The sequence below is a fragment of the Phyllobates terribilis genome, unplaced genomic scaffold, assembly GCF_046119375.1.
Source record: "Phyllobates terribilis strain yellow unplaced genomic scaffold, ASM4611937v1 Scaffold_4__5_contigs__length_816908805, whole genome shotgun sequence".
In the NCBI taxonomy this organism is placed as follows: domain Eukaryota; kingdom Metazoa; phylum Chordata; class Amphibia; order Anura; family Dendrobatidae; genus Phyllobates; species Phyllobates terribilis.
This window is the reverse complement of record NW_027362764.1, coordinates 363,526,766-363,550,454: the sequence shown is the minus strand read 5'-3', so window position 1 is coordinate 363,550,454 and position 23,689 is coordinate 363,526,766. Positions and strand designations below refer to the sequence as shown.

Sequence of the window (23,689 nt, the reverse complement as noted above, 5' to 3'; positions counted from 1 at the left end):
AATGTTATGTGGAAGGAAAAAATTAAACTTAACTTTTTTCACAAAAATTTCACTTTAGACCCTTTTTTTTTAATTTTACAAGGGTAACAGGAGAAAATGGACCCCAAAATTTGTTGTGCATTTTCTCCTGGGTACTCAGATACCCCACATGTGTGTAAAAATTACTTTTGAGGCACCGTGCAAAGCTCAGAGGGCAAGAAGTGCCATATCAGAGTTCATATTTTGCTGGACTAATTTGAGGGTGCCATGTCACATTGGCAGAGCCCCTGAGATGCCAGAAGGGCCAAATCCCCCCCTTCCCCATAAGTGACCCCATTTTACAAACTACACCTCTCAATGAATTCCTCTAGTGGTGTAGTGATCATATTGACACCACAGGTGTGTCACAGCATTTTATACCATTGGGCAGTGAATAAAAAATACATTACCACCAAAAATGTTTTAATCCCAGATTTTACATTTTCACACTTGGGGAAATGGGTAAAAATGGCACCAAGATTTGTCCAACAGTTTCTGCTGAATTTAGTCATACTGTGAGACTTAGGAGGGACAGAGCGCTTTTTGTCTCCTGGAGCGCAGATTTTTCTACAATAGTTTGCGGACTCCATATATAGAGCCCGTAAGTACTAGAAGAGCAGAATCCCCCCCCCCCCCCCCCCCTCAAGTGACCCAATTTTGGATATTCTACCCTTTTGTGAATTTATCTACAGGTGTAGTGACTATTTTGACTCTCTTCCAAAAACAAGCAACAGTGGATGTTGCGGAGTGAAAATTTCAAACTGCTGTTATAGTGACCAGTATGTGCTTGTGGAGACATGTACCCAAAAAATTAGACTGGCTCTCATCTCTACAGAAATGGCAAACATGTGGACTCTATCTGCGTTTTAGGCAAACTGTGGAGCTCAGAAGGGTGGGGCGCATTTGTATTTTGGATTGCAGAATTCGCTGGATTTCTTTTGGAGGGTGAGGTAATTTTGTGCTACCAGTAACGTGGAAGCCCCTATATTTCCAGATGACGGACCTGAGTGGGGACTTGCTTTTTTTGTGGATGGAGTTGAAGCTTTTATTGGGAACATTTAACATAACGTTTGGAATCACATTTATCCTGTGCTCTGCGCGAAGCATTTATATCGGGGTTTCCATCTAAACCTCCGAGTAACATGATTCAGATGAAACCCCCGAGGTATCCATTCACTATAATGAGGCAGCAGAGTTACTCTGGACTCTGTTTGGCCTCTGTTCAACTGTTTCCTTCTTTTCAGAGTTGCACAAAACTGTGGCGGACCGCTATTTTATGTACGCCTAAAAAAGACACACTGCCGGATCACAGGCCAGATGGCGTCCACAGTGCCTCAGTCTGCCTCATTATAGGGAATTTTTCGCCGGCAGTTCTATCTGAATCACGTATTTCAGAGATTTACACACAAACCCCAGTGCAAGTGCTCAGCATAGAGGGCAAGATAAATGTGAGCCAAGCCTTACTGAAATCTTTGGGAGGCAGAATGAACAAATCAGTAGGAGATGAAGAATTGTTTTTATTATTTACACCGTTCCTCGTGCAGTATAAGTGATTAGACTGCTTTATTCTTCGAGTCGGTGCGATTACAGCGATATCTGCATGCTCAGGAGAAATTGTACAACAAATTTTGTGGTCCACTTTCTCCTGTTACCCTTGTGAAAATAATTTTTTTTGGGCTAATGCAACATTTTTGTGGAAAAAGTGTGTTATTTTCACAAGTCAATATTATAATTTGCTGTGATGCACCTGGGGGTTCAAGGTGGTCACCACACATCTAGATAAATTCATTGGGGGGCTAGTTTCCAAAAAAGGGGGCACTTGTTGGGCATTTCCACTGTTTAGGCACATCAGGGGCTCTGCAAACGTGACTGGACGCTGCAGACCATTCCATCAGTCTGCATTCCAAAACGTCACTCCTTCCCTTCCGAGCCCTGAAATGCACCCAAACGGTAGTTTTGTCCCACATATGGGGTATGAACGTACTCAGGAGAAATTGCACAACAAATGGTATGGTGCAATTTCTCCTGTTACCCTTATGAAAATGCAAAATTGGGGCTGAAAAACATTTTCATGGTAAAAATGTGAAAATTTTATTTTTACTGCTCAATGTTTTAGCACCTAGGGATTCAAGGTGCTCACCACCCATCTAGATAAGTTCCCTGAGGGGTCTAGTTTCCAAAATGGTCTCACTTTTGTGGGTTTTTCCAATGTTTAGGCACATCAGGGGCTCTCCAAATGTGACATGGCATCCGCTAATTATTCAAATTTTACATTCAAAAAGTCAAATGGCGCTCCTTCCCTTCCAAACCCTGCCGTGCGTCCAAACAGTGGTTTTCTCCAACATATGGGGTATCCACTTGCTCAGGAGAAATTGCACAAAAAATTTTGGGGTCCATATTTTCTTTTTACCCTTGCGGAAATAAAAAAAAAAAAGAGTGTCTAAAGTAACATTTTTGTGAAAAAAAATTAAATGTTCATTGTTTTCTTCCACATTCCAAAAATTCCTGTGAAGCGCCTGAAGCATTAAAGGGGTTGTCCACTACTTTATATGATCCCCCAATGTATTCCCCCAGGGCCCATAAGTGTTTCTCTAAATACCTTTTTGGGCCTTTTCTGCCTGTGAGCAGCGCTATCACTGGCCGCTCACAGGCATCACTTGATCCCCAGCTCTGACATCTGCTGATGTCACGTCAAGTTCCGGCTGCAGCAGGGGGTACTCACTTCTGCGTTCCACGGTGGATGCTGGGCTGTGGGCGAGGTTACCCAGCACGTCACACCCGGCATCCACCGTGCACTCTCCCTCTCCTCATTCACTGGGAAAACACGCGTTGGATGCTGGGTGTGACGCATGGGGTAACCCCGCCCACAGCCCAGCATCCACCGAGGGGAGCGCGTCACTGATGTCACGCCTCACTTGACGTGAGATCAGTGACTGGTCACTTGATGCCTCTGAACGGCCACCGATAGCGCTGCCCAGAGGCAGAAAAGGCACCGCAAGGTATTTACAAAAACACTTTTGGGGGGGGGGTTCATATAAAGTAGTGGACAACTTCTTTAATAAGGTCAACTTTTAACCATTACAAACTTCCTAATGAAAAAAATTAATAAAATTTTGGTTCCAAAATTGTGCTGATGTAAAGTAGACATGTGAGAAATGCTATTTATTAACTATTTTGTGTGACCAATCTCTGATTTAAGGGCATGGAAACTCAAGAGTTTGAAAATTGCGAAACTTTCAAAATTTTTGCCAAATTTCCGTTCTTTTTCACAAATAAACAAACGCAAGTTATATCGAATAAATTTTACCACTATCATGGAATACAATATGTCACGAACAATCCGTCTCAGAATCCGTAGGATCCATTCCAGAGTTATTACCTCATAAAGTGACAGTGGTCAGAATTGTAAAAATTGGCCTGGTCATTAACGAGCAAACAACCTTCGGGGGTAAAGGTGTTTAAAATTACTCATTTTGCGTTTCTACCCAGCAAATTCTTCTTTTTTTCTTTAGATCCATGACATCACTTGATTAACAACTGACTAGCTAAGCTCTATGTAGAAACAGGAGGTCAATTTTCCCTGTGTAACTCATGAGTCACTGCAAAAGTCCCTGGCAGAAGGCTGAGTCATCAGATGAAGAGAGGAATGATTTCTGCAGGGAGAAGTGACTTTCTGTTTCTACATAGAGCAGAGAAAAGAGGAGAATTAGCTGGGTAAAAAGGCAAAAGGAGCAATTGTTAGTACACAGTGCTATATAATATGATGACTGCAATATATTAAGAGGATAAAAACTTTGAAAAAGTGCTTCTTTAATAGCTACGCCCCATTGTACATGGGAAAGCTGAAGGACAGGTTTATCAGATTCCCCTCCATACTGCCATCTTGAGATCAGGAGTGCCATGCAACCTGTGAGGAAGACTCAACTAACAAGCACAGGAGAACTTGTAAAACTTGTATTTGCAAGTGCCACAAAATTGTGCCCAACAAACTTGTTACATTTAAAAAGGTTATTTTCATTTTATCTTTTTACTGTTAGAGCATTTACACAAGCACACAATAGTCCTATTTGCATATTTTATTAATGTTGACTAGTGTTTATGTATTTTAAAACTTTAACTGTAAAAGTAATCTCCATGTCACAGCACTGTTTTCACGTCCTAATGGAGTGACACAGTTCTGTCTTCACCCCAGGGTCAGAGAGCTCCATCTTTTTGACACATGCTGTTATCACAGACATTGGCAACAGAGTGGCTCTATTATCTACTTATCTATGCCATGGTAAATGGCGATCGCAGCATTTAGGGAGTTTGACAAAGGGAGACAGGATTCATATGGGTTGCTATTGTACAACCTGGTAAGCTGGATGATGCACTCTATTAAAGGGAACCTGTCACGTCCTAGCTGCCCTCTAGACTGCCCGCATAGCGTTCTAAGTGATGCAATGTGCATCACTGACCAGCTGTTTTCATGAAAATTGGTGCAGCTATAATAATTTTATAATCTTTAATATACTTAGATCCTACCTGCATTTTGTGTCATATTCAATTATGGGCGGGCGCAGCATTCAGTCACTGCTGGCGCCGCCCATGTATTTGAATCATGCTCCCGGCAAGCGCTGATATTGTGGGGCACAGACGCACTTTATGTCCGACTGCCTGCGCAGTGAAGCTGGTAATCACACAGCCTCACTGCGCAGGCGGCCGGACATATACAAGTGCGCCTGCGCCCCACAATATCAGCGCTTTCCGGGAGCATGATTGAATTATATGGGCAGCGCCAGCAGTGAGTGAATGCTGTGCCCGCACATTACTGAATATGACAAGCACTTCCCTATGACTGACTGAAAACGCAGGTAGGATCTAAGTATATTAAATCTTATAAAATCATTATAGCTGCACCAATTTTCATGAAAACAGATTGTTAGTGATGCACATTGCATCACTAACAACGCTATGGGGGCAGTCTAGAGGGTAGCTAGGATGTGACAGGTTCTATTTAAGCTGAATGATGCACTTAAGAAGTACAGTGTATTATCTATGCATGTACCTTTGTGGACCTAATAAATATTGTGGTAGAAAATTTAAAAAAAAAGTATTTTTTAAAATTCCAATTTTTCAAAATGAAAGTACTCTGATGATCATGTCATCAGAAAATAACCTATGTAATATTTGCACAAAGCAGAAGATGGAGCCCAGATTTCCTGACGCCTGTTTACAGGATCAAGCTTCTTCAGCCAGTTGGAATCCTTTGTTCTTTATCTCTTAGCCCATTCATCAGATACTCCGGGATTGACTCTTCCTGAGTCGTGGTTTGTTTTTATCCTTTTCCAGCGCCTTATCCAGTTCCTAGCGCCCTGCTGACCACTTCAATTTGCACACTCATTCTTATCTTAGTCTCTTTCGCCCACAGTCCTTAATGGCTAGGTTAGAGAATACAAGCAGTGCTTCCATCTTTTCACCTCCTATGTTGAGCACTGATCAGGTCCATCTCATTTGAGCGTTAAGGCAGGTTGTTCATAAGATTGACTTTAGTTGCATTGCCTGGACTGCCATGGTGTTTGGAGATTTTACACCTCTAATGGTCTCCCAAGAAGTCTACCTCCTCTACCGGGGGGAGGGGGGGGGGGGATTCTAGGTGATGGGTCAGGGCGGAGGTATGTTCTGTTCTACATTCCAGGGAAATGTTGGTCTTTCCTTATCAGGACTGGGTTCTCCTTCTACAGGTTTGACTAAAAATGTTGAATGCCTGTTAAACTCAGGATTATTCACATTGAGTCCACAACTTCCGCTTTTCATTGCAGATGCCCCTGGACATCACCTGTGATATCGAGATAGACCTTTCCCAACTGTCTTCTCTTATACACAAATTCTTCATTTAATTTATTAGTAGGCTGTTGGGTCGGCAGTTTCGAAAGCCATCAGGCCTTTCGGGTTAGTTTTGTTTTAGAAAGCCTCTTGTTCTTAAGTGAGAACCTTTTTATAGCGCTCTTATATCGATATCCTCCCGTTTCATTTTTGAATGATTGTTTTGAGTCAGGCTGGACTCCTAAGGGCCAGATTTCTGCCTGGACTATCCTGGTCCAGCGGGACTTGTCTTTGTAGGCCATAGGTCAGGATTGCCTGCGCGAGCAGGGCTAACACGGGGCCACCGTATTAGCCCCCTTGGTTTGGGGGACCTCAATCTGGTCTTGGACGCACTTCAGATCAGAGATTTTTTTTTTAACCTCACTAAAGATCTCCTTCAGGTGAGGCTCCGAAGGGGAATCTCAGCTGTTTCTCTCCTTTTCTGGGACAGAGTGGTCTGACATTCTGCTTCCTCCATTCGCCTTTCGGTGATTTTCTGCATTTCATCTTCATAATGAGATTTTTCTCCTCCTAGGTATTTTGCCTCCCATTTCCTTGAGAGGTTCTTGCACAATCTGATATAATCAGAGCAGTTCAACTCTTTTAAAGATCTGTTTGGAATTTTGGTTGCATTGTGGGTCATCCCGGTATGCTCCGACAGAGGTCAGACCACCTCTAGGGCTAAAATTGTTCAGAGGTTTGGATTTGCCAATGCTGAAGGTCTGGCTAAGCTAGGGCGCCTCTGCCAGGCCACAGCTGTCTGCCCCCACAGGATAGAAACCTCCTGGGTCTTATGCTTCCAGACGTCTGTTCTTCTATAAGATTTTTCCACTTCTTTAGTTGTGTGTCCACATTGTTGTGGAGCTCTTACCTTTGCATCTAGGGATGCCGATCTTAGCAGAAGTTACAAGTGGCAGTTAATCTGGTGATAACCTGAGGGCTTGCTAGTCTTCTTTCTGGAGTACTGGTACTCGTTTTCCTACCCCAGGGACAGCTGTAGGACATGCTATGATTTTGGTGTCACCCAATGAAATGACCGAGAAATAAAGATTTTATGGTACTCACCGTAAAATCTTTCTCATAGCCTTCATTGAGAGACACAACCCACTCCCTTGTCAGGGTGGGGTGGGGTGGGTCTGGATTTCTGTCTAACTTCTGCTTTTGTACTAATTGAATAACTGGGTTTCGCATGCCCAAGTTGTTTTTTTTTCCCTTTGTCCCCCAGTGAAAGTTTACAACACAGAATTTACGGTGAGTACCAAAAATCTTTATTCCGCACAGTGAGCACCGCGCAACCAAATTTTAGTAAAAACAATGCCTCTATTTCAGTTTCACTTTCTTCATAATAACGAAGTAAAAAGTTCTGAAAGTTAAACATCTCTCAAAATTATACCAATAAATACTACAGTTTGTTATGCAAAAATCAATTTTTTATACAGCCCTATAAATGAAAGCATGAACAACTTCTGGCTCTCAAACTTATGCATAGAAAGAAGAAAAAATATTGATATGCTATATGCTTATACCTATATATGCTATGCTACATAGATGTAATGTCCTTAAAACAAGTCAAAATGAGGCTCAGTATTGTGTGTGGCCTCCATTTGCCTGTATGACCTACCTACAACGCCTGGGCATGCTCCTGATGAGGTTGCGGATGGTCTCCTGTGGGATCTCCTCCCAGACCTGGACTAAACCATCCGCCAACTCCAGGACAGTCTGTGGTGCAACGTGATGTTGGTGGATGGAGCGAGACATGATGTCCCAGATGTGCTCATCGGACTCTGGTCTAGGGAACGGGCGGGCCAGTCCATAGCTTCAATGACTTCCATCTTGCAGGAACTGCTGACACACTCCAGCCACATGAGGTCTGGCATTGTCCTGCATTAGGAGGAACCAAGGGCCAACCGCACCAGCATATGGTCTCACAAGGGGTCTGAGGATCTCATCTCCGTACCTAATGGCAGTCAGGCTACCTCTGGCATGAGCACACCAAATTTACACTGTTATACAAGCTGTACACTGACTACTTTACATTGTATCAAAGTGTCATATCTTTAGTGTTGTCCTGTGAATGGAAAAAAAAAGTTCATGGGAGTACTTCTTTTTAATGTCAATTTAATTGAATAGTGACCAGAATTGCAGTTTCTTTGAAAAAGTGTAACAAGTGATCAAAAATTGATATACTTCGGAAAATGGTACCGCTGAAAACTTACGTCTTGTTAGATAAAACATAAGCCCTAACAGAGCTCTTTCAGCTGACCGTTTCAAAATTTGCTGTTCTAAGAATGTGGTGACACTAAAACAAAAGATTTACATTTTAAGTAGTGTATTTATTGTACAAAAGTAGTAAAACCTAAAACTATATAATTTTCATAACACCATAATTGTGCAGAACCACAGCATGAAGGTGACATCTTACTTGTGCAGCACGTGAATAGTTAAAACATCAAAAAACAAAACTGCTGTTTCGTGGGTTTTTTTTGTTTGTTTTTCTTTTTTTTCCTTAGAGAAAGGGTTAACAAAGTTTTGTAATGAGTTATTGGTATCCCAACTAACTTCTATTGACAAGTATAGCTCATCTTGGGGGGAAAAAGAACAACTTGTATAGCTATGTCATGATGATAAAAATGAGCTTTTTTTCAAAAGGCCCAAAAAGGGCAAGTCCTTAAGGGCTTAAACAATCTGTCATTTTCTCATTATATCTTCCCTTTTAACATGGGGTAAAAAAACCTCAAGGCACACATTTGCCATTGCCCAATCCATAACAACCTGTACTGTAAAACAATGCAATTATTTATCCTATATCGTATGCTGCAAGTAAATTACAAGAAACTATTTCAGAATTTTCTTTTGTTTAACCCTCCTCCCGTAAAATACATAAAATAATCAAGTCTTATTTATCCAAAATGGTACTAATAGCTACAGCTTATTGTTAAAAAAAAAAAAAAAAGCCAAGCCGACAGCTGTTTCTACAGAATGAAAACATTTTATAGCTAGTATTTGACTACATATATACTTTTTTTAACCCTGTTTCCAACCCAGGACTTACTGTTACGTCCTTTGTCAGGTTCCGTGTATGGCGTAGGCTAAGGAGCTGAACCCATACTATACCAGGCAAATGCCTGCTGGATTACATATCCGGTATCTGCCTTTAAACACAGCAACTGGAGCCTGCTCTTATCGCTGGAGTTTAACCACTTAGCTGCAGCTGACAATCTCTTAGATCGCCATTTCAGTTGCAGGAAACCAATGAGTTACCATGGCAGCAAGGTGCTTGCTGATGGCCGCCATCTTGCTCTTCCTTTGAAGCTCAGCCATAAAATGAGATCAATTGGAGAACCACGAGTTTTCATTTCTATAGCCTAGTGAATGCTGTAGAAACAACCAAAAAAAAAAGTGTTAACACCCCACCCGAAGCGGGAAAAAAAATCTAAAAAAATCTTGATTTTGCTTTTCTAGACTTTCATGTATAATCTTTCACACTATGTTAACACTTAATATACCATTGTAGATTATGTTCTGTGATTACCACATAGATATTACAGGTGCATCAAGTGTTTACTACGATCCAGACAGTGAGCTGAATCAGATGGACTTCACCAGTGATGACATTTTTGGAACCAGTAACAAGCCTAAAGCTTCTGAACACATTATAACGTTTCTAGGTAATATTCTTCTAAATATTGATTTGCCTTCCTTGTTGAGAGATTGTGGATTGTATCTGAAGTTGCTCCTAAATTGAAAGGGAATCTGTCACCGAGTAATTTTCAGTTGTATCAGCAGTAGATTGAGTAGAGGAATAGTAGTCCTACTGCCATGTAATCCTCCATAATACATGGCATAGCTCCGTCCCCACCACTGATTGGCAGCTTTCTGACTATGCACATTTTACACATTAAGCTGCCAATCAGTGGTGTGGGATTATAGCGAACTGGAAGTTCTGCAGCAGATAAAACAGGGATTTATATAATACAGTACATCACTGGTATGACGCTACGTCAGGCTGCTCTCAGATGGGGTAGCAAAAACCTGCTGGCAGATTCCCATTAATGTATTGTTCTTTTCATGTTGTTCATTAAACATATATTCTATATCTAAAATAGAAATTGGTCAGGGGTGGAATATTTGGGGTTGATTAAACAGTTGATGTGTTGGAAGCTAGAAAAATTTATCAAGCATTAGTGATGTGATTTTGACTAAGTTTGATGAGTAGAGTACTTATATCAAAATGATCTAAGGAAAAACAGCAGGTCATGGTTGCCTAAGGTTCAATTATGGAGTCGGGAAATGAATGATGGCCTGTGTGGCCCAGTTCCATAGAAGTGCTAGTGTAGCATGTAAAGTTAATAATGGTTGTGATTAAAAGGTATCAAAACATACAATGCCTCTCAGCATGATGGGAATGGGTGAAAATAGTTGTGACCCTCATACTGACCCTTGTTTACTGCCGAAAGCCCCAATAAGTGGCAAGTGAGCATAAAAACTGCATTATGGCATTATGGAAGAAGGGAGTTGGGCTAATTAATCATGTTTTCTTTAACATCATTTGGATTGTACGTTGCTTTAATGGGAAAGAGATGGCACTGTTATGCACTGGGAGGGGGGTGCTGAGGCAGTATAATGTTGTGGGCAATATACTGATTGTCGCTGTTGCATACCTAAGTGGGCCAAGTATTTCCCTCATGACAGCTGTATTTACCAATGGCAGAAGACTCGGCAGGATAATTCGCCCCGTGGGCTGCATTTATTGTTCAGGAACAGTTTGTGTGCCATGCCAAAAATTTCAAAGAGTAGACTTGGCCTCCAAATTTACGGGATCTCAGTCTGATCAAGCATATTTGGTATGTGTTAAAAAAACAAGTTGGTTTCACAGAGCCCCCATCAGCTAATTTACAGGACTTAAATGGTTGTCCAGTTAAAACATAATGATGTCCTATCTCCATTCTATACATCATCAATATCAGATCTGTGTTTGTCCAACACCTCGGCACTCCTACCGGTGACCTGTTATTTACTCAGGTGGTTCCCGGATGTAAACAATTTGAACAGAACTGCAAAGCGGCTCTCCATTCCGTGCTTAGTGGTGGCTACCTGGTGCTGCACAATGGCTCCTATTCAAGAGCTTTGCTGTTCTCTAATTCAGGGATGTCAAACTCCAACACACAGAGGGTCAAAATTAAAAACTTGGACAAAGTTGCAGACCAGCCAGTATACAGTATAATAGGCCCCACATAGTCATCCATACAGAATAATGGGCCCCACATAGTCCTCCATACATAATAATGGGCCCCACATAGTCCTCCATACATAATAATGGCCCCACATTGTGCTCCATACAGTATAATGGGCCCCACATGGTCCTCCATACAGAATAATGGCTCCTCATAGTCTTCCATACAGGATAATGGGCCCCCATGGTCATCCATACAGAATAATGGCTCCACATAGTCCTCCATACAGAATAATGGGCCCTACATAGGCATCCATAAAGAATAATGGCTCCTCATAGTGCTCCATACAGGATAATGGGCCCCCATGGTCCTCCATGCAGAATAATGGCTCCACATAGTGGTGGTGGTTCTGATGTCGTGGGCCAGATCAAACCACTCTGTGGGCCAGATTTGGCCCGCAGACCAGAGTTTTACATGTATGTTCTAATTGTTTACATCTGGCAGCTGCTGAAGCAAATAGCCAATTAGTGGGGGTGTTAGACACCCCCACTAATCTGATATTGATTACTTATCCCACTGACAGGTCAACCGTATGCTATGAAGCAGACATCTTGGCATCAGCTACCACCTTCAGAGGTCTTGTAAGGCTATGTTCAAACACCTTGTGTTTTTTTCTGCTGCTAACTTATCTTTGGCAGGAAAACAGCTGTGTAAAAAAACGTGCGTATTTTGCTGCGGATTTTTGACCACCCATTACTTCCTATGGGTGAAAAAAAAGCAGCAAAATACGCAAATACGCTGAAAGAAGTGACATGCTCTATTTTCCAAATACGCAAGCAAGGCAGAAAATATGCAGCAAATAAAAAGCAACATGTGTGAACAGAGAATCCCGGTTTCTCATAGACTTTGCTGGTACTGCTAGACTCAGCTGAAAATTTGGAGAAAAATCTGCTGCATAATAAGCAGCAAAACACAACATGTGTGAACATAGCCTAAGATGCATGTTACTGTTAGGTTTTACAGATTGCATGCAAAAATCATCTGGGGGCTCAAATGCTATATATATTTTACAAATTACTAACCTTATTTCGAATTCCTTTGTCTATGAACACACACTGCTTTATTCTTTGTAGAATTAAAGGCAGCGCATGAAGCAGATAAGAGTGCAGCATCTAGGTAAATATGAGCAATATTATTAGACAATTGCCTTTTATCCTGTACATCCAGAACACTTTTTTTTTATTTTTTTAAATCTGCGAAATCCTCTGAAATTTATTACAAATCCTTGAGAATCTTTATAACATGCAGATTCTGATTCATGATTTGTGTTCCACTGTTTACACTAACCTGTTCATTGTAGAAGTTTTATCCTAGCAGAGCCATCTACTTGCTGAGCAGACTGTTGCTGCAAATATCGCCCACACAGTAGTCACATCAAGTCCCTCCTTTTGTAGTCCTGAGCTCTCTATTGTAATGTTATCAATCAAAAGAGGTTTCCCCACCTTTTTCTTCCCTTCGTTAGTCTAAACAACCATTTATTTATTTTACTCACTTATATAGCGCCATTAATTCTACAGCGCTTTACAGACTTTATGGGCACTGTCCCCATTGTGGCTCACCATCTAAATTCCCTATTAGTAGGTCTTTGGAGTGTGGGAGGAAACCGGAGAACCCGGAGGAAACCCACGCAAACACAGGGAGAACATACAAACTCCTTGCTGATGTTGTCCTTGGTGGGATTCGAACCCAGGACCCCAGCGCTGCAAGGCTGCAGTGCTAACCATTGAGCCACCATGCTGCCCATTCTTTCCTGTAAAAAGTAATTATGGTACTATTATTCCCAAAACAAAAGAGGCACTTTACTCCTAACTGGTTACAAAAAGGATATGGCTTTTTATGGACTCTACCTCGCCTGCAGTTTTCCTTAAACTGAACCTCTAGGCTGTGTGCCCACGATGCGTTTTTGGTGCGTATTTTGGTGCGTATTTGCAGCGCGTAAACGCTCCAGAAACGCATTGCATACCTTATCCCATGACTTCCTATGACCTTCTACAAGTTCTGTGCACATGGTCAGGATTTTTTCTGCGCAGATTTTACTCGCAGAAAAAATACGGACATGACCAATTCTTGTGCGTTTCTGCATGCTTATTTGCCTATACAATGCATTGGAAAAACGCATGGCAAGTACGCGTCAAAAACGCATGTAAAAAACGCATGTGTTTTTCTGCCAAGAAGATGCCGAAATGCTCAGGAAAATTTCTGCTTCATTTCTGCATCGTAGGCACTAAGCCTTATGTTTCCACTGTCAGAAAATATAATCTCTTTGATACATGGAGGCTACAACATTCTTCCAAACAGAACTTTACATTCTCATAAAACCTATTTGAGCATTGATTACTTTAAAATTGAGCTCTCCTTAATTTCTTAAAGCTCTTCCACTTGCATCGCCACAATATCGTGGTAAGACCACTCACCCATATCATTGGTTATCTAAGAACAGCGTCAAGTACTCCCACACAAAGGGAGTTAGTCTCCCCCAGAATGCATATTAAACTTGCTGTACCTTTTTGCATTTAAAATAAAAATAATTTTCTTAGGTACTGTACCACTAAAATGTATAGTTCTAGTATGAACTTTATTGGAGCTAAGTACCATATATGACTGTACAGCTAGTTTAATATGCATTTTGGGGGTGACACAACACCCTTCAATAATTTTATGCTCAAACACCCAAAATATTTCCCAGCTAATGACGACCTTGATCACCACCTTTATGGCGTGCCAGTAAAGCTAGAATAATTAGTCACTTCATAAAGCAATCTGCATACGATAAAAGAACTAGACTTAAAAAAATATCACAATTGCCATCTAAACTTAGAGTTAAATTCCCCAAACAAAATGACTCCCCTGTAATGGCTGCAGAAAATTCCAAACTAAAACCAACAATCACAAAAATTAAACGCCTTCAATTATTTGTTTAGCCATGACGAAACGAAAACTGAATCACTACTGACATGAGAACAGGGCTATTGCTTTATTAGCAAAGCAATTATGAACACAAACGAACTCTCGCATCCACTTTCTATTGACCTCATATATCTCTAAAATAATTGGTCCCAAAGGGATAGGAAACTATTATGGAGCTCATTATAAGAATTTTACTCTGACCCAACTTGAAAAGCTCTGCACTACAAATTTTCTCAGGAAAATAAGCCTCCTTCAAAGTAACTCTTCCCACTTATGGATATCTGCTCTTTTTTTTCCTAACAAGAAGTTAAAGTTTCAACACACTCTGAAGTCCAAAAAATCTCCAGAGCCTGATGGACTTACAAATGAGTACTATAAATCTCATAACATAATTCTACCTCACCAGCTAGCCAAAATCTTTAATGAATCATCACTGACCAAGGAGGTTCTTACCAAAGGGAATCTGTCAGGATGAATCCTCCTAACCCTCCAATATGGGCATGTAGGTCATAGGAAGCTAAATAAAACCATACCTTGGTATCTGCAATCCGATGTTTTAGTCCTGTGTAATCCATGTTTTTCCTTTCCTAACATGAAACGAGCTGTTAATATCTAGGAGCCGGGTACAGATCTTCACAAGAACCTGCCTCCAGAGCCCATTTTAAGTGAAAGGTGCATTATCAGTGTGAGACATGTATTTCATGAAAGCAGTCTGTCAGTCATTGCATGGTGACACTCTTTTAAAAAAAAAAAAAAAAAAAAGTGTTGCTTTCCCATACCCAGAGATCTTAACAGCTCATTTACATATAAAGAAAAACGTGGATTTCTCTGGAATAATACATCGGATCGTAGGTATCAATGTATCATTTTATTCTGCTTCATATGACCTACATGCCCATGTAGATCGCATAGAAGAGTTGATCTTACTGTCAGATTCCCTTTAAAACAAGACCTTAATTGTAACTCTAGCAGTGATGTAGGCTGAGATATAAGCGTCGGTAGCCAATACATCCTTGGCTACTCGTATCCCTTTCTGCAAGGATGTATGAGATATGTTCTTGCCTGAACCTGCACCTACCTCTTTCAATGATAGGGTATAACCACTAAATAACCAGTTTAAGACCAGGCAATATTTTCCCCGATCCTGACAATGCACATTTTCGTCTTTTTTTTTTCTTCTTACGTGTGTTTTAAAGAGCTGTACAACTTTTGTCTCAATTGGGTATTCAACAAAGTTTGCTTTTTTCTGTGATACATAGGGCCTAATTTTTTGTTATTTCTGTGCAAACCACAAAGGGTCAGTTAAAAATAATTGTTACAGGGAGGGAAACTATTTTTTTTTAATTTAAGTATTGGATTTTTTTTTTATGGGGCTGGGCCAGTAACAGATTTGAATTGCCAGGGGCTTTTATTTTATACAGTTATTTTTACCTGTTTTTATTTTAATTTTTTGTTTGTTTATTTCACATAAAAGACCTTTGGGGAGCATTTAATCTTTTTCATACTGTAAAAATCCAATCTATCAAAATATAAAGTAAATTAATCCGATTGATCATCGGCATAAAAGAAAAAATATCAAAACACCAAAATTACTTTTTTTTGGGCTGCATCAACATTGCAGTAAGGTACAATAAAGGTGATCAAAACATTGGGTCTACCCCAAAATGATATCAGTAAAAACGTCAGCTCAGGGTGCAAAAAATAAACCCTCGCAAGGCCCCATATTCCGGAGAATTCAAACTTTACGGGTCTTGGAATATGCCAACAAAAGCAAAAATGTAAAACTATACATGTTTTTGGCATTTGCATACTCATACTGACCTGGTGTTGCAGGGTCCGTTTTACCATATACTCATATTAACTTGGGTATTGCAGGGTCAGTTTTACCATATAGTGAACATGGTAAAATAAAGGAAAACATGTCGAATTGCACTTTTGTTTGCGATTTCAATGCACTTGGAATTTTCTCCTCATTTTCCAGTACACTGTGGTAGATTGAATGGTGTCATTCAAAAGTACAACTCGTCCCACAAAAAATAACCCCTCATATGTCTAATATGTCTATATTGATGGAAAAATAAAGTTATGCTCTTGGAAGCAAGGGCGATAAAATCACCATGCCATAAAGGGGTTAAACATTCTGAATTTTTTTTTAAATCACTAAAAAGGTTAATATATTTTAATTATTACGGTAATTATACAGACCTGAAGTATCATGTTGCTAGTTAATGTTATCCAGCGCACAAGCTGTAATATTTATTAGTGTTGATAATATCCTGCCATTTTTATTTTAAAGCTAATCGATCAGAAGATAATGACCTATTGATTAAATCAGGTTTTTGTGTTACACGTTTGTTTTTGTTTTTTTGCATATTTTGTTCATATATTTTGGTATTTTTTTTTTTTTTTTTATAATACAATCTATATTAAAACTAATAATTAGAAATCTTGCAAGTTTCTCACTAGCTACTGGGGCTTCTTTAGACTTTAACTTAGTTTTTTCAAGGAATAATACCAGACCATTGCCACAGTGGTCAGACCTCGACCATATCATTTGTACTGACATGACTCTAATGAACTTTTGCAAAGGTCATTATGAAAGAAGAGCATATTTAAAAAATAAATAAAAAATATAATTGCTTTTAAAGAAAGATAATGAAATGAAACTAAAGCAAAAAAATAACTTGTATTGACTGAGATTAAAAATGTAAGAGCCATTTCTGCATCCCAGCAAGCTGACTCTGGTCATCGGCCAATTATCATGTATCCTATGGACAGGAGAGGACTTTCAATCTGGGGAAAACCCTTTTAACTCTTAATTCCATATTCATTGTCACAATGTCTATTTATCAAAAATTCTGATTTAAATGTGTTTCTTCTATAACTCTGATACTGCATTAAACTCTCACAGTACATTAAAGACAAAGTTTACACAACAGAGAACGCTGGTAACTTTTCTCTACTGCACGGACTTTGATATCTTTAATGTGTTGTGATTGAAACTATCATTTCCAAACCTAGTTTGAAAAAAAAAAAATAAAGGAGCCTGTACTTTTAATTTTGGTCTTGCTCTTCTCTTCTTACTGAATAATCTTTAAAAAAAATCCTTAATTGTGTTTTCTAGCTTATTTTTAAAAAAAAATAGCAGCTTTGGGGATAAAAGACAGACTTACTCAGCCTGGGAAGTCACTCCTTGCTTCAGCACTGCCCAATGATCGGGTGTGACGATATCACAACTATCTGTGTCCTGATACTGCAGACCATAATTTGATAGACCACTCATGACATCATCACTGAAAGTCTGGTGGAGACAATCAGAACGACAGCGCTGAAGCAGGGAGCAGAATCCCGGGCAGTATATATATTTTCTTTTATGCCCATGACTTGCCGCTGCCATTTTTTAAAAAAGATCCAGAAGACCCTTTTAAGAATACTTGTTATCTCAGGCAGCACCACTGAAGAAAATTGTCAGTCATTTGATCGGGTTTAGAAGCCTTTTCTCTAATCCTAATCTCTGGATCTGGTTTTAAGAAGCTTTTTTGTTTATTCAAATGCCTTTAGACATATGTAGTGAAATGTAGTTTTGTTATATATTTTTTATGTCTTCTTTTAGCTCTAGATGTTATTGTCATGAAGAAATAAATATAATGTGTATTTTTTTGTTTTTCTTTTGTAAGCAGTGACGATATTGCACATAACACAGGAGAATCTGAGGTAAGAATTGTCACTGAGGGAATGGCAGCCCAGTAGATACAATTACATTTTTCTAATGTGTATATAAAACATGTCATGGGACTCATGTTTCTTATATACATAATTGGAGCTGATAGCTATTGCGGAGGCATATCACAGTAAACATCACACCAGGTTTGTTATTTTAGTTTTTGTTTTATGTTTTTCAGGAAGTTAAGCCAGTAAATGATACAGAGCAGGAAATAAAGGATACAGAGGAGGAAAGTAGAGAAGAAAGCTGTGAGGAAGCGGAAGAGGTGCCCAGCGAGGTACGTTCCAGATTTAGACCTAGATCGGTTTATTCATATTGACTTGTGATATAAATCCATATTTATTTTGCAGGACCCTTGTGAGTCTTTCCAGGATTTTACAAGTAACAAAGATCTATTAGACTTCTTAGTAAGTATTTTTGTGCTGCTGACTAAAATTAACTCTTGTGACTGTGCATGTATTATCCTTGGCACCAAAGTGGCCTGAAATGTACAGCCATAACCACCCATTTTAAGAAGAAAAATTATACCACTGACTCTACCATGCTGTTCTATGCAGCAAAAGAGGTAAGTTGAAGCATAAAAACCTGGTCTATGTCAGGAGGACACTATTTTAGTATATGGCAGGTAAATAAGTCCTCAGCGTGTACACCAGAAGTTTTGCTGACACAGACAAAAAGTAATGAAATGTATATACAACCCCTGGCAAAAATTATGGAATCACCGGGCTCAGAGGATGTTCATTCAGTTGTTTAATGTTGTTGAAAAAAAGCACATCACAGACATGGCACAAAACTAAAGGAATTTCAAATGGCAACTTTATGACTTTAAGAAAAACGAAAAGATTAAAAATGTGGTACTCAGTAAGGGTACTCAGAGGTACGACACAGAATTTGATGACATTAGGTCATCATATTGAATAAGTTGTCATTAGTCTAGAGCACAAGTGTTCACTACTTGAGTTTGCATCGGGCACTCAGGTATGCACCATGTATCACGGGTGCTCAAGTGAAATGCTCGAGTTCCCGCCCGCATGTTTCACGGTTATTAGACACCCCAAAAAAAACATGCGGGGATCGCTCGTGTATGGCAGGCAATCCCCGCAAGGTTTTTTTGGCCGCGAAGCATATGGGGCGGAGACTCGAGCACCCGCGATACTCAATGCGTAGCCGAGCACCCGATGCAAACTCAAGTAGCGAGCACTTGCATTCAACACTAGTTGCCATATCGTTGTCTTTTTTTATTTTTTTAACCTTTTTTTAAAAAAAAAAAAGACCCTAACACTACCCTATCCCAACCCCAACCCCAGCCCTAGCGTTTATTTTTTTACGCCGTTCCTAGTGCGGTATAAGTGATTAGACGACCTTAATCTTCGGGTCGGTGCGACTACAGAGATACCAGAATCATATCGGGTTTTTATGATTGACAACTGTCACACACTAAAAGACACATATTTTGTAAAATCTAGTTTACTCTGTCGCCTCATTGGGGGACACAGGACCTTGGGTGTTATGCTGCTGTCCACTAGGAGGCGACACTAGGCTTAATCTGAAAAAGATTAACGGTGGCTCCTCCTCTGCAGTATACACCCCCTGACGGCGTCAGCCATGTTCAGTTTTTGCTTAGTGTCGCAAGGAGGCACCCCTAAAGATTTTTACTCCATTTTTTTCAGATTTTTTCCACGGAGTTACAGATGAAGATAAGTGGGTCTCCCGCGAGACTCCCGGCATGGCTCCTTCCTCTGCCCCCTTCTAGGGGTGCACAGTTGAAGTCGAGCCGTCTCCTTACCATGTCACTCCTTCCCCAGCCCCTCGGGTGTTGGTTCGAAGTTGAGACCCCCCCTCCTTCCCCAATTCCTTTTGGTCTCTGGGTTGAGGTCGAGATGAGGATTACAGCCTCCTGACGGTGATGGCAGCACCCTCCCTAATCCCCCTCTGGGGGTATTAGGTTGAGACACCGCAGGTAGGGCTTGTGCAGACAGCAATATACAGCTCCCAGTAGCTGTTGCTCTGCACCAATGTCCAGGAAGCCCAGCTCTGCTGCAGACTCCTGATGGGACCGGGGGACAGTGCAGGCAGAAGGGCACACAGAGACACAGGCTGTTTACAGCTCCGTCTCTCTGCTGGCACCAGCTCTACGGTGCCTCAGGGGAACCCTTTAAGGGCCCCCCCTTAACATAATATTCCCACCGCCTTCCCTGCCATTAAAACCAGGGGGGGTCCGGTTCAGATCCGGCACCCCCCGGACTACCGCGCCGGCCTGGAGCCCTTTTGGGCATAGATTCTAAATTTAGACCGCGGCTCCGGACTAGCCGAAGCCGCCGCCCCCGCCCCGCCCCCCGGATGACTAATATGACACTACACAGTGTCATAGAAGGGGCGGAGACAAGCTGAAAGGGCGCGCTTTCCAGCATACTGCCGCCCTTTTCAGCGCTCCGCCCACCTTCTTCTCCACACTCCGGCGGCCATTAACCACTGAAGAAGCGTTAACACTTCAGCTACCGGTCGCCAGCTTGTCTCCGGGGGGCACAGGATCGTGGATTTAAACGGCGCTGGACTACAACAGGCACACTAAGGTGGGGTAAGACCACAGCTAGAGTCTCGCACTCGGCTGTGAAGTCTATAAGCTTCTCTGCATTGCTGGTTCCCTCTGCATAGCCTGCCCTGTATACTATGCTGGGCTCAAAGTCCAAGAGAACCAGGCAGGATTGCTATTATGCACTCTGTACAGCCTGCAGTAATACTCTCCCTAGTGGCAGCACGTATCCACATTGTCAGGAATGCATGCAGACTGCTGTGCCAGAGCCCCATGAAGCACTTCCCAATACTTCGGTGCCTAATGCCACACCGGAATGGGTCACTCAGGTGTGCCAATCTATGACGCAGTCTATAGATAACCTCACATCCACATTGCTTCAGGCTCTGCAGACTCATACTTCGGCTATGAACACTACTCAAAGGGAGAGTTCCACTCAGGGACATGATGGCACGGGCACATCCACGTCTAGATCAGGACGCAAGCGGACCCACAGGTCTCGTTCATCTGCGTCATCCCATACCACACGGTCTTCCCCTTCCAGTGTGAGACACCGTACTCCCAGCTCATCCAGACCGTCCCCTGACAGGAACAGACAACGCAGATCCCCACAGCCATCCCTGACCAGAGAAGGTCTCCGCTCCGGTTCTCCCAGCAGGAGACGCCTTAGCGATACACAGGACTCGGAAGACATCTGTGATTCCGACTCAGACAAGGAAACCGAAGGGTCCCTGATCCCTATTCCCCCTGGCAATACAGTGCTAGTTGATGATTTAATCTCATCTATCCATCGGGTGCTGGACATCTCCGATCCACCCCTGGAGACACCAGGACATAAGATTTCCTTTGTAGGAGTCCTGAAACCGCCTAAGGTCTTCTTTGACCACCCAGAGTTTAATGCGATCCTTAAAAAGCAGTTCTCACAACCTGAGAAAAAGTTTACTAATCGCAAATATCTGGAGGCACGGTACCCCTTTCCACAGGAGGCCACCAAACAGTGGACAGATCCACCTGAGGTGGATCCCCCAGTCTCCAGACTAGCAGCACAGACACTCCTTTCACTGCCAGATAGCTGAACCCTCAGGGACACGGCAGACCGGCAGGTAGAACGCATGGCTCGTTCAATTTTCGAGGCCGCAGGAGCCTCCCTGGCTCCCGCGTTCGCCTCAGTTTGGGCTGCCAAGGCAATCCTGGCCTGGGCCCAAAATTTACAAACTGGCCTACAAACATCTACCCCTGGACTGTCGGACCAAGCGGCCCAAATAGCAGTCGTGACAGATTACATGCTCCATGCAGCTCTGGATTCTGCAAGGGGTGCAGCCGGGATAGCTTCAAACGCCATCACAATTCAGCGTATCCTCTGGCTGCGGGAATGGAAAGCAGATGCAGCTTCAAAGAAGTCCCTCACTCACCTCCCGTACCTCAGTGGTCGGCTTTTCGGTGAACAGTTGGACACAATGATCTCCAACGCCACTGGGGGGTAAAAGTACCTCTCTCCCCCTACTGAAGCCCAAACACACTTACAAAAAGCGCAATCAAGCATGTTGCCGATCCTTTCGGAACTCTTCCGGCTGGTCCGTCTCGCGACCAGCACAGAATAACAACCGCGCTCCACGCAGGGACAACTCGAGGTCGACACAAAAGTCTGACAAGACCTGGCAATCAAAGGCAGGCCTAGTCAAAATTTAAAGGAGAAAAATCTCGCACTTCCTCCTCATCATGACTCACGAACTCTGGAAGACACCCCACCTGTAGGCGGCCGTCTTTTGCTCTTTCACCAGGTCTGGCTGCCTATTACAGAGGACAGGTGGGTCAGGGAACTAGTGTCTTCATGATACAAGATAGTTAACTTCCCGCCAAACAGATTCTTTCTGTCTGTTCCCCCAAAACCGCCAGCCAAGGCTCGTGCCTTCCACCACGTGGTTTCATTGCTTCTTCAAGCAGGTGTCATAGTATCGGTCCCCACAACCGGTCGCTTCCAAGGGTTCTACTCGAATTTATTCATAGTCCCCAAAAAAGGAGGCAGTGTACGGCCCATATTGGACCTAAAACAGCTCAACAAATATGTACGGGTACATCATTTACGCATGGAGTTCCTTCGGTCCATCATTGCGTCCATGGAGAAAGGAGAATTTCTCGCCTCCATAGACATTCAAGATGCATACCTACATATACCTATTGCGCCAGCTCATCAGAGATTTCTCAGGTTCGCAATCGACCAGGAACACTACCAGTTCGTGGCTCTCCCGTTCGGACTCGCCACGGCTCCCAGAGTGTTTACCAAGGTCATGGCAGTCACCATGGACATCCTGCACTCCAGAGGCATAATAGTCGTTCCATATCTGGACGATCTCCTCATCAAGGCTCCCACCTTCAAGGACTGCAAAATCAGTGTCTCGATCACAATCGACATTCTGAGTCGTTTGGGCTGGTTGGTCAACTTAAAAAAGTAAAGTCATCACCAACCCCGAGTCAGTCTCTGACCTTTTTGGGAATGTTATTCAACACCCTTAAGGGTCTAGTACTCCTCCCCAAGGAGAAAGCACTGCCTCTCCGTATAGGAGTCCGCACCCTACTTCGCAAACCCCCTCGGTCTCTCCGGTTTGCCATGAGAGTCCTTGGCAGGATGGTGGCGGCAATAGAAGCGGTCCCATTTGCCCAGCTTCACCTCAGGCCTCTCCAACTAGCCATCCTCAAGTCATGGGACAGGAATCCTTTTCTCTCGACAGGGAGTTTCAGTTGACGTCGTCAACCAAGAGATCCCTGCACTGGTGGCTCAAGCCAACCTCACTAACAAAGGGGAAATCCTTTCTCACGAGTCAATGGAAAGTTCTGACCACCGATGCGAGCCTGACTGGTTGGGGTGCGATACACCTACACCACAGAGCACAGGGCAAGTGGTCCCCAACAGAAGTGACCATGCCCATCAACATCTTGGAAATTCGTGTCATTCTCCTGGCGTTGAGAGCCTTCCATCACTTACTGGCAGGCTCTCACATTAGAGTACAGTCAGACAATGCCATACCTGTGGCATATGTAAATCACCAAGGGGGGACCCGCAGTGCCCAGGCGATGCGAGAAGTGACACACATTCTCCGCTGGGCGGAAGACACAGATTCGGTTCTCTCTGCGGTCCACATTCCGGGGGTAGACAACTGGGAAGCAGACTTCCTCAGCCGGCAGGGAATGGACTCGGGAGAGTGGTCTCTCCATCCCGAAGTTTTTCACCAGATCTGCCATCGCTGGGGGCACTCCGGATGTGGACCTTATGGCATCCCACTTCAATACCTAAGTCTCCAACTTCATGGCCAGAACACACGACCCGCGGTCGCTGGGAGCGGACGCCCTGGTTCGGGACTGGACTCAGTTTCAGCTCCTGTACATCTTTTCACCTCTTCCCCTATTATCCAGAGTGGTGAGGAAGATCAA

The 23,689-nt window shown here is 42.5% G+C and overlaps 1 protein-coding gene across 4 annotated transcripts in view; it reads left to right on the top strand.

Annotated features, from left to right (window-relative positions):
* LOC141265406 (uncharacterized) overlaps positions 1-23,689 on the top strand; it is a 124,645-nt gene that overhangs the window by 67,792 nt on the left and 33,164 nt on the right. For 2 of the 4 annotated variants that reach the window (XM_073678459.1, XM_073678460.1), the window contains exons 9-13: positions 9,402-9,530; positions 12,170-12,212; positions 17,681-17,717; positions 17,906-18,004; positions 18,078-18,134. In XM_073678459.1, coding sequence (XP_073534560.1) covers positions 9,402-9,530; positions 12,170-12,212; positions 17,681-17,717; positions 17,906-18,004; positions 18,078-18,134 — 365 coding nt within the window. The remainder of the gene's footprint in view (positions 1-9,401; positions 9,531-12,169; positions 12,213-17,680; positions 17,718-17,905; positions 18,005-18,077; positions 18,135-23,689) is intronic. The other 2 variants (XM_073678462.1, XM_073678461.1) reach the window with 2 other exon arrangements.